This window comes from Oncorhynchus gorbuscha, unplaced genomic scaffold, assembly GCF_021184085.1.
Source record: "Oncorhynchus gorbuscha isolate QuinsamMale2020 ecotype Even-year unplaced genomic scaffold, OgorEven_v1.0 Un_scaffold_9391, whole genome shotgun sequence".
Lineage (NCBI taxonomy): Eukaryota > Metazoa > Chordata > Actinopteri > Salmoniformes > Salmonidae > Oncorhynchus > Oncorhynchus gorbuscha.
Window position 1 is genome coordinate 1,019 of NW_025752373.1, and position 11,760 is coordinate 12,778.

Below are 11,760 nucleotides of genomic sequence, written 5' to 3' on the forward strand. Positions count from 1 at the left end.
TTAAACTCTCTTAACTGTAGGCAATTAGGGTCACAGTTATGAAAACTTAGGACACTAAAGAGGCCTTTCTACTGACTCTGTAAAACACCAAAAGAAAGATGCCCAGGGTCCCTGCTCATCTGCTTGAATGTGCCTTAGGCATGCTGCAAGGAGGCATGAGGACTGCAGATGTGGCCAGGGCAATAAATTACAATGTGCGTACTGTGAGACGCCTAAGACAGCGCTACAGGGAGACAGGACGGACAGCCGATCGTCCTCGCAGTGGCAGACCACGTGTAATAACAACTGCACAGGATCGGGTACATCCGAACATTACACCTGCGGGACAGGTACAGGATGGCAACAAAAACTGCTCGAGTTACACCAGGAACGCACAATCCCTCCATCAGTGCTCAGACTGTAGGCTGAGAGAGGCTAGACTGAGGGCTTGTAGGCCTTTTGTAAGGCAGGTCCTCACCAAAGATCACCGGCAACAACGTCACCTATGAGCACAAATCCACCTTCGCTGGACCAGACAGGACTGGCAAAAAGTGCTTTTCACTGGCGAGTCGCTGTTTCGTCTCACCAGGGGTGATGGTTGGATTCACATTTATCGTCAAAGGAATGAGCGATACACCAAGGCCTGTACTCTGGAGCGGGATTGATTTGGAGGTGGAGGGTCCGTCATGGTCTGGGGCGGTGTGTCACAGCATCATCGGACTGAGCTTGTTGTCATTGCAGGCAATCTCAATGCTGTGCATTACAGGGAAGACATCCTCCCTCCTCACGTGGTACTCTTTCCGCAGGCTCATCCTGGCATGACCCTCCAGCATGACAATGCCACCAGCCATACTGCTCATTCTGTGCGTGATTTCCGGCAAAACAGGAATGTTAGTGTTCTGCCATGGCCAGCAAAGAGCCCGGATCTCAATCCCATTGAGCACGTCTGGGACCTGTTGGATCGGAGGGTGAGGGCTAGGGCCATTCCCCCCAGAAATGTCTGGGAACTTGCAGGTGTCTTGGTGGAGTGGGGTAACATCTCACAGCAAAAACTGGCAAATTTGGTGCAGTCCATGAGGAGGAGATGCACTGCAGTACTTAGTGGTTAGAGCGTTGGACTAGTAACCGGAAGGTTGCGAGTTCAAACCCCCGAGCTGACAAGGTACAAATCTGTCGTTCTGCCCCCCTTTGTTCAGGGACACATTATTCCAATTTGGTTAGTCACATGTCTGTGGAACTTGTTCAGTTTATCTCAGTTGTTGAATCTTGTTATGTTCATACAAATATTTACAAATTAAGATTACTGCAGTTGACAGTTTAATTATAGTCAGGGGTGAAAGTAAACTGACATGGTCCGGTACAGATTACCAGCAAAATAAATAGTGGCATTATGCCATATCGGTAAAACATGAGCCCATCACAATAATTTAAATGAAGATGGCCAGAAAACTGTAGGCTATTACACCACATTTTATCGTTGCCGCCTGTCAGTCGCAATAGAAATGAGCGAATTTACATTGCTCCAAAATACTGTGTGATTCGATGTGAACAATGACATTTTGCCAAGGCAGAGATGACTGGCGGAGACCGAGACCGAAATACGGGTGGGCAGCAAGACGCATCAGGCTACAAGAGTAGACCAAATGGCGGGTGCACAGTGCACTGTTTTGATGCTGGGTTTATGTTTGTGGACAAACGTGCGCAAGTAGCCTACATTTTTGAAGAAATTGGCTACAGATCTTCATGCGAATCCGCATAAAACAAATATGCGCATTGTGAAAACCAGAGATGTTTCCATCAAATTGACTTGTTGCATATAAAAGTATGTGCGTGATGGTGTAGTGCACATACAAATAATTGTAAAAGTTTCCATCGCATTTTCAACTCATGGTTTTCTCACAAAATAATTTGCGTGATAATTTCAGGTAGCGGAGCGGTTAAGAGCATTGGTTCAAATCCCCTAAATCTACTATTTGAAAAATCGGTCGATGTACCCTTGAACAACGCACTTAACCCTAATTGCTCATGTAAATCACTCTGGATAAGAGTGTCTGCTAAATGCCCAAAATGGATACGTGCGATCGAGCACAGGGGTTCCCAAACGTCTTCACTCAGTGCCCCACCCCATCCAACATTGGGAAACATCCCGCGCCCCCCACGTCTATTTCTTTGTGCACAAGCACTATTCAAGACACAAACTGTCATTATTTCCTGAAATTCTACACATTTTGTCATGGGTTGCAGAGAGCATTTAGCAGTTTTAAAGCTCATTTTTTTGTAATTATATAAATTTTGCCATGTCTAATCAGTATGCATGTGATATTTGAGTGACTAGAACATTAATACAAAATACATGGGCTAAAAAACCTAGCAAAAAAAAACGTTAGCTGACATTGAGTTGTTGATATGGACATTTATAACAAGTTACAAAATAGCTCTCCAAGGTATGCAATGACTGACATTACAAGAGGAAAACTGATGATGCAGTACCCATTTCCAAAATCATTCCTTTTGCATTCTACTGTTACAGCTTTCAAGAGTAAATTGAAGGCCGAAGTTCCCCCACAGTTGGGATCTACTCACTGCTCTTGCCAGCACGCTGCTGGCTAGAGCGCACGTATAGCCAACATGATGAGATTATATGGACAAAAGAGCGAGATTATTAAACAATTGCACTTTCACCACCCTGTGAAGTTAATCATAATATATTTAATCTGTAGTTTAATAAACTAAACTGCATGCTTTCCCATCAAGTCATAGTGGGAGGAACGCACAACACGTCATCGCGTGACTCCAAGTTTACTTCGAAATGATGGTATCAATATTTGCACATAAAAGCGTATCCAACGACATTTCTGGCATAATTCATTTTACCGACACAAAAATATCTCACCTTGTCTAGCATATTTTGTTTCGTCGACATTTGTAAACGTTTACTGTTTCCACCAGGCCTGTCATTACATTTTTATCTGACGTACTATACCCGCATAAAAACGTTGGATACAAACCTGGTTAATCAGACGAAAACATCATGACTGGTTGTATTCATGCCAAATTAAAAGGCAAAACATTTTACATTTAAAAATTACATGTTTTTACTATTCACTAAGCATAGTGGATATTACCCATTCATAAGAGTGTCAACTGTTTTGTAAATAATACATAAAAAGGCAAATCTGAAAAGATAAGTGGTTACCTTTCTGGAATATTTATAAAATACTCCTCTAAGGGGAAAATATTTAAATATAACCCTAGCAAACATCTTAGTTTAGATTTCTACCTGTGGTATTTTCCATTGGGGGATGGGGGGGGGGGGGGTACTGCTGTGATGTAATACATAAGCTCAATGTCTACTGAGCATCTACCCACATATGAGTTGAAAGCAAGCCCTTGAAGCCCCTGCAGACTGAGTCATTATAATGCCCCCCCTCATATGTGTAGTCATTGCAGGATTTGATTATGAGAAAGTCCCATTGCTGGCCATGCTGAAGTTCCCCCTATAGGTAACACCTGCTGGAGGGGTTTAGAACAAGTCCCACAGACACAATTAGTTTTTTTTTGCCTGTATTTTTACCTTAAAATCCCCTCCATATGTGTGGTAGAGAGGTTTGAAAAAGTCCTCTGGGCTTGGGGAATAGTTCATCAAGTGTAGCCTCTTCAGCCACAATCTGCAGGGAAGAGATGTGGAGGCAAGTGACAAACAGGTTGCTTTCACAAAGGAAAATATATGTGATTGTAATCTATGTGAAAGTGACATAAGCAGAACTATTCAGGTCTTCACAAATATTATTTTAATTTCTGGGAGGATGGAATTTCTCTCTATGCAGGTGTTATAATGTTTTATAGGGTGAGTGGTATACTAATAATGTAGGTGCAAAACTAACCACAGCGCTATCATGGATTAGGTTTGGTATAATAATAATGTAGAAGCAGCTCTGACTTCCTGTGTCTTCTCACCCCTATATGTACATTGTGTATCTGCAAGTAAAGAGCATCAGCTGTGGTTTCTGTGTATGTGGGAGGTTATGCCAGGAAAGTGTATAGTGTATTCACGCTTTCTATAAAAACACCAAGAGGCTGAACATTTCTAGCCTGGTCGCAGATCAATTTGTGCTTTAGCCAACTGTTGTGTTTGTTCAGGGCATCTGACGATAGTCAGAGAAGTTGGATGTAGCACGTATGATGGTGACCATGCTAGAACATTTCATTTATTGGCAGACCTGAAGAAATTGAGGATACAAGTTGGTGTCTGATCGAAAATGCTTAGCAAACACAAACAGTTACTGTTACCTGAATGATCATAAATAAGGAATACTCACATTTTAAAGAGGCAGCACAGGATCAAACAGAGGAGAATGGTCAGTAAAACGGGCCACTGACACCCTAACTTAGCATTCCCTTCTGTAAAAATACACATAGTGTATAGAAAGAGAGAACATTTTTACTCCATTTCATACATTACTATAACATGAAAAATTAAGTCCCAATCCAATATACCCAGGTAAAGCATGTGACGCATGTCAGGATTTGGCCAGGGTTGTTCCGGTTTTTGGTCAATAGATGCCCCCATTGTGCCTTTTGACCTTTTGTTTTCCCTTGATCCCCATTATTATTTGCACCTGTGCCTCGTTTCCCCTGATTGTATTTAAACCCTTTGTTTTCCTCAGTTCTTTGCTCTGTGTTTGTATGTTAGCACCCAGCCCTAGTACTCTGTGATCTCTTGTTGATCCCGGTGGACTCTCATGTGGAATTCTGTTTTTTTGTTCTTGTTTGTTTGTTTTTGAGTGTCTTTTGAGGCTTTTTGTGCTATACCTTCCACCTTGTGGATTTACCTTTTTGTCTTGGAGGATTACCTTTGTTCTTGTGGAATTCCTTTTGAGGTTGTGGACTTACATGTTTTCCTGAAGAACTTCACTTTTTACTTCATTAAATACACCGTCTCAAGTACTGCTGTGTCTGCCTCATCTTCTGGGTTCTGCTGACTATTCGTGGCTCAGTTGGTTAAGTGACTGTTTCTCACTCCGGAGACCCGGGTTTGTAACCGGGTCCTGACAGAAACACAGAGCCAAAAAATGAATCCAGAGGCAGCCAGTTCCCAGGACCTTGTTGCCATGCTGTCCCACCACCAGGAGACTGTCCAACGCCACGAAGCCGCCCTGGTTCAGCAAGAGGCCTTAATGGCTAGACATTCTCATCTTCTGTCGGAGATGCTGACGTCCATAAAGCAGATATCTGATCGACTTACCCCGCCAACAGTTCCCGTCCCAGTACCTCAGATTCACATACCCATGGCAGTTAACCCTCTGGCTGAACCTCGTCTTCCACCTCCCCAACGGTTCTCAGGTCATCCAAGTGCTTGTAAAGGGTTTCTCACCCAATGTTCTCTCTCCTTCGAGCTGCAACCCTCGTCGTTCCCCACCGACCGGTCTAAGATCGCATATATCATCACCCTGCTGTCGGAAAAAGCCCTGGCCTGGGCTACTGCTGTGTGGGATGCCCATAGTTCCTGCTGTGCCAGCTACTCTGCCTTTGCTGAGGAATTCAAATGAGTGTTTCAAGGCCCAAGCAGTAGTCCTGACTCAGCCAAAGAGCTCCTGACTCTCCACCAAGGTCGGCGCAGCGTGACGGACTATGCCATCCAGTTCCGCACGGTGGCAGCAGCGAGTGGCTGGAACAACGAGGCGCTCACGGTGTGCTTTCTGAAAGGCCTTTCCGACACTATCCAAGATGAACTGGCCACTCGGGAACCACCGGACAATCTCGAGTCCCTGATCAAGTTGGCCTCACGCATTGACCAGCGTCTGAGAGAGAGAGAACTCAACCGTAGACCTCTAGCCCCTATCAGTCCCAGCTCCGAGTCCCCACCATTATCCTCGCTGGCTCCACCGGAACCCATGCAGATTGGACGCATCTCCCAGGCTGAGAGAGACCGCCGGATGAGGAGCGACGCTGTCTATATTGCGGCAAACCGGGCCATTTCCGTTCCACGTGTCCCGGCTCCAGGGAAACGCTCTGTCCCGTACAGACCGGGGGGAACTGTAACGGGAAACATAACCTCCTCCCATCCGTCCAACTCCCGTCTGCTCATTCCAGTCATCCTTTCCTGGGACAACCACAAGCTTCACCTTCAAGCCTTGGTAGACTCTGGAGCCGCAGGTAACTTCATGGATGGTGTCTGGGCGAAGGAGAATGGCGTTCCCTCTGAACCTCTCAGTGACCCCATGAGGGTTACTACATTGGATGGAAGCCCTTTGGGATCTGGACTTGTCACTCATGTCACTACCTCCTTGTGACTTTCAGTTTCACAACACCAGGAATTGATGAACTTTCATTTGATCTCCTGTTCCGAGTTCCCTCTCGTCCTTGGATACCCCTGGCTTCACAGCCATAACCCTCACATCGACTGGTCTGTGGGCACTATCAAGCAGTGGGGTCCTACGTGCCAAGCTACTTGTATTTTCACGAATTCCCCGAGTTCTACTCCCGAGTCTTTAGAATCCATCGACCTGACCCGAGTTCCTGAGTGTTACCATGACCTCAAACTGGTATTTAGCAAACAGAGGGCCACCATGCTACCACCCCATAGACCTTATGATTGCCCCATCGAACTGTTTCCGGGCACTTGCCCCCCAGGGGTCGGATCTTTCCCTATCTCCACCCGAACGAGCTGCTATGGATACCTACATCAAGGACGCTCTGGAAGCAGGCCTCATGCATCCATCCACCTCCCCGGCAGGAGCAGGGTTTTTCTTTGTGGCCAAGAAAGACGGTGGATTACGTCCTTGCATCGACTACCGGGGACTCAATGCCATAACCGTCCGTAACCGTTACCCGCTACCCCTTATGGCCACAGCCTTCGAGCTGCTCCAGGAAGCAGTTGTTTTCACTAAGCTTGACCTGCAGAACGCATACCATCTTGTGCGGATCAGACCTGGTGACGAGTGGAAGACCGCTTTCAACACGCCTACTGGTCACTATGAATAATTGGTGATGCCCTTCGGCCTGACCAACGCCCCAGCGGTGTTCCAAGCGCTCATAAACGATGTGCTTAGGGATATGCTTAACATATTTGTGTTCGTTTACTTGGATGACATCCTCATCTTTTCGAGCTCTCTTCAAGAACACACAAAGCATGTCAGACAAGTACTCAAACGCCTTCTTGACAGCCATCTGTACGTTAAGCCGGAAAAATGTGAATTCCATTCATCCGGAGTACAATTCCTGGGATTTGTAGTGGAACCCGGTTGAGACCAAATGGACCCCAGGAAGGTAGGGGCGGTAGCGGATTGGCCCACCCCCAAATCCGTTAAGGAAGTTCAGCGTTTCTTGGGCTTCACTAACTTTTACCGCAAGTTCATCAAGAACTTCAGCTTGGTGGCAGCCCCTCTTTCAGCTTTAACCAAGGGTGGCAATGCAAGGTTTTTGTGGGGAAGAGAACCTGAGACGGCCTTCCAAGGACTCAAGCAGCGTGTCCTATCTGCTCCCATCCTGATACTACCGACTACGGATGAACCGTTTGTGGTGGAGGTAGATGCCTCAGAGGTTGGTGTTGGAGCTGTCCTGTCTCAGAGGGGTGAAGACAAGAAGCTTCATCCGTGCTCTTTCTTCTCACACTGGCTTACCCCGGCTGAGAGGAACTACGATGTGGGGGATCGTGAACTCCTAGCGGTTAAGATGGCATTGAAGGAATGGAGACACTGGCTCGAAGGGGCTTCTCACCCGTTTCAAGTGCTTACGGACCACAAAAATCTGGAGTATATCCAGCAGGCGAAGCGGTTGAACTCTAGATAAGCTAGATGGTCTCTTTTCTTCAATCGATTCCAGTTTATCCTCACCTATCGGCCCGGGTCGAAGAATCTCAAACCGGATGCCCTGTCCCGAGTCTACGCTCCTGCCATTCGAGATGACACGGACATGCCTGTCCTTCCTGCTGCTAAGATCGTGGCTCCGATCTCGTGGCAAGTTGAGGATACCGTGAGACGAGCTCAAGCTATTGAACCGGACCCGAAAGGAGGTCCTGACAATCGGTTGTTTGTCCCCATGGCAGTGAGGACTCAGGTCCTTCTGTGGGGGCACTCCTCTCGCCTCACCTGTCACCCGGGCGTAGGTCGTACCTTGGAGTTCATCCAGCGTAAGTTCTGGTGGCCTACCATAAGAGAAGACATTGCCACTTTCGTCAATGCCTGCCCCGTGTGCTGCCAGGGCAAATCTTCTCACCTCCGCCCGCAAGGACTCCTTCACCCTTTACCTGTTCCCCACAGACCCTGGTCCCATATCTCGTTGGACTTTATTACTGGCCTTCCTCCATCCCATGGCAATACTACTATCCTAGTCATAATCGACAGGTTTTCTAAGGCGGCCAGGTTCGTCCCTCTGACTAAGTTATCTTCTGCCAAGGAAACGGCTGAGTTGGTAATTAATCATGTGTTCCGAGTCTTCGGCATTCCTCAAGATATGGTTTCTGACAGAGGTCCCCAGTTCGCCTCTAGGTTTTGGAAGGCCTTCTGCTAACTCATGGGGGCTTCTGCCAGTCTATCTTCAGGGTACCATCCGGAGTCCAACGGCCAAACAGAGAGGATGAATCAAGAGCTGGAAACCACCCTCCGATGTATGACTCGTAACAACCCGTCCACATGGTCGTCCTTCATTGTTTGGGCCGAATACGCGCACAACACCTTGCGCTCCTCCTCCACTGGTATGTCCCCGCACGAGTGTCAGTTTGGCTATGCCCCTCCATTGTTCCCTGGACCAGGAGGCAGAAGTCAGAGTGCCTTCAGCCTTGAAGTTCGTCAGACGCTGTCGGCTTATGTGGAGGAAGACCCGTCTTAATCTTATGCGTTCCTTTACAGAGGTACCAACAACAAGCCAACAGACGTCGCCGTCCCGGGCCTACCCTGCGCCCGGCCAGAGAGTCTGGCTCTCCACAAGAGATTTACCACTACGGGTGGAGTCTCGCAAGCTGTCCCAAAAATACATCGGTCCCTTTAAGGTTGCCAGGAGAGTTAACCCAGTTTCTTATCGCCTACACTTACCCAGATCCCTTAAGATTAATCCCACGTTTCACATTTCCTTATTAAAACCTGTTGTTTTTTCTCCCCTTGTTCCGGCAGACAGACCTCCCCCTCCGTCTCGTGTCATTGGAGGCCAGCCGGCTTATACCGTCCATCGGATACTGGATTCCCGCCGGGTGCAGCGGTCCTGGCAGTATCTGGTGGACTGGGAAGGCTACGGTCCCGAGGAGCGCTCCTGGGTTCCTGCCAAAGACATACTGGACCCTGACCTCATTCGTCAGTTCAGGGCCCTCCACCCTGAGAGCTGGTAGTAACGTCCAGGATCCGTTCCTAGGGGGGTGGATTCTGTCAGGATTTGGCCAGGGTTGTTCCTGTTTTTGGTCACTAGATGCCCCCATTATGCCTTTTGACCTTTTGTTTTCCCTTGATCCCAATTATTATTTGCACCTGTGCCTCGTTTCCCCTGATTGTATTTAAACCCTTTGTTTTCCTCAGTTCTTTGCTCTGTGTTTGTATTTTAGCACCCAGCCCTAGTACTCTGTGAACTCTTGTTGATCCCGGTGGACTCTCTTGTGGAATTCTGTTTTTTGTTCTTGTTTGTTTGTTTTTGAGTATCTTTTGAGGCTTTTTGTGCTATACCTTCCACCTTGTGGATTTACCTTTTTGTCTTGGAGGATTACCTTTGTTCTTGTGGAATTCCTTTTGAGGTTGTGGACTTACATGTTTTCCTGAAGAACTTCACTTTTTACTTCATTAAATACACCGTCTCAAGTACTGCTGTGTCTGCCTCATCTTCTGGGTTCTGCAGACTATTCGTGGCTCAGTTGGTTAAGTGACTGTTTCTCACTCCGGAGACCCGGGTCCTGACAACGCAGATCAGTTAAATCTAAACTTGCTGCATTGATGTACCTGTAGTCCTCCATTCTACGGTGGAGCTCCATTCACTCCAGGGACCTTGGTAGTTACACACAGGGTTCACTGAGGCCTGAACATTTGCCACATACTCAGTTCCTGGTTGCAGTTGAAGGCTGTTTAGCACTAGGTACTTCTGGTCTTCTCTTACAGGGTAATAGACTGGATCCTGTAGGTCAAAAGAAAACTTATATTTAACAATTTGGGGGACCTGGTATTTCACATACTGTAATATTTGATTGGAAACATGTAACATTGTAAATATATTTTGTTTACCTTTAAATAGTTATGTGTTGTAATCCGCACCCTGTACATTAAGAATTTATCAAGGTAAATGTTTTCATCCATCTGCCAAGTGATGTTGTAGCTGTCAATGTTCTCTGTCACTTGTACATAGACTGGATGCTGCGGCTTCACTATGGAAGAAAAGGCAGAGAAGCTTGGGTTGGAACCATTATATGAAAAAGGCATGGATTCAAGTGCACAAAGCTCAATCATTTGTACCATATTAGCTTTCAAATGCGGGTGATATATATATATATATATATATATATATATATATATATATATATATATATATATATATATTTACATTTACATTTAAGTCATTTAGCAGACGCTCTTATCCAGAGCGACTTACAAATATATATATATATATATATATATATATATATGAACCCAAGACACTCAGTCCACATCACACAATAACCCTCATTGTAAAGACTGTTCAACACTGTCATTTCAAAGCTGTGCAAAGTTCAAAACTGCTGAAAATAATTTGTCACAGCAGAATGGCTGATAAGATGACCATACTGCTAACAATAGACACTTCTTATTCATGCCATATCTTGTCACCGAATCAGAGGCAATGTTCAGGGGAAAGTACAAACCATCCTAAGACATAGGTCTACTCCACTTACCTAATTTATACAATTTCCAGTCAGTTGAGTCATCCGTTTTCATTTTGTCTTCATTTCCTGTGTGTTTTACTCTTGCAGTGCAAGTAGTGTCAGTGGATATTAACATGAAAAAATCTTCTGGTTGTATTATACACCAGCTTTGTGAGGGTGTTATTTCACAGCTATCATTCACTTGGTCTTCAGAATCTCTGAAAAAAGAGAAGAGTGATTATAATATTCAAATACAGCTTTTGCAAAACAAAAAACAAAACAAATATGAAAAGGTTTATTTAACATTAAGATGTTTTTATTAAAATGATATGTTTAAACTGTACAGTACATAAATATGTATACATGTGTTCTCTTAAATCTATTGGCGCAAGGCCAGACACACAGCAGTGATAGAGAACAGTGTGTACCTGCACTCTGCCTCAAGGAGAATGGGAGACGAGGGCACTGTGCCTGAGCAGGAACAGTTCAGGGATGTACTGTAGTCTGTGGTGCAGGTGACATTGCAGAAACATGCAACTGTGAATGCAGGAAAAAGGATGATGTGGTCAGTGTGATGCCAGTGCCATGGTACCCAGACTCATAGTCTATATAAGGCTCTGCTGGTACCCTGATGTGGTAAAACATTTCCTGCTAATCTAACTAATTACTACACATACTAGCTATGTGTTTGAGAAAATGCATAACTTGAAAATCAATACAATATATAGCACAAATAATAGATGAGAAAAGATTCAACCATATTGAATCAGGTAACACAACACCAGTGAGCTGATTAGCTGTTGTTTCACAGCCATGAGGGCAACAATGGACTGTTCTGCTCGATAACTGAGATCATCAATGGCACCTAAAAGCCTGAAAAACAATAAATCACATATGTCCTTGTGTTGTTCATTTCTTGAAATAAAATAACTATTACTGGAAGTGTATGAAACAAATATATAGTACTG

The 11,760-nt window shown here is 45.4% G+C and overlaps 1 protein-coding gene across 1 annotated transcript; it reads right to left on the reverse strand.

Annotated features, from left to right (window-relative positions):
• Positions 1 to 3,431: 3,431 nt before the first annotated feature.
• On the reverse strand, positions 3,432 to 11,661 carry LOC124030133 (interleukin-21 receptor-like). The gene is made up of 7 exons (XM_046341606.1): positions 11,550 to 11,661; positions 11,221 to 11,329; positions 10,823 to 11,010; positions 10,179 to 10,318; positions 9,900 to 10,071; positions 4,299 to 4,380; positions 3,432 to 3,647 (listed from the first exon to the last, which is right to left on the reverse strand). The coding sequence occupies exons 1-7, from the start codon at positions 11,605 to 11,607 to the stop codon at positions 3,527 to 3,529; spliced, it is 870 nt and encodes a 289-aa protein (XP_046197562.1). The 5' UTR covers positions 11,608 to 11,661; the 3' UTR covers positions 3,432 to 3,526.
• Between the last annotated feature and the right edge of the window lie 99 nt (positions 11,662 to 11,760).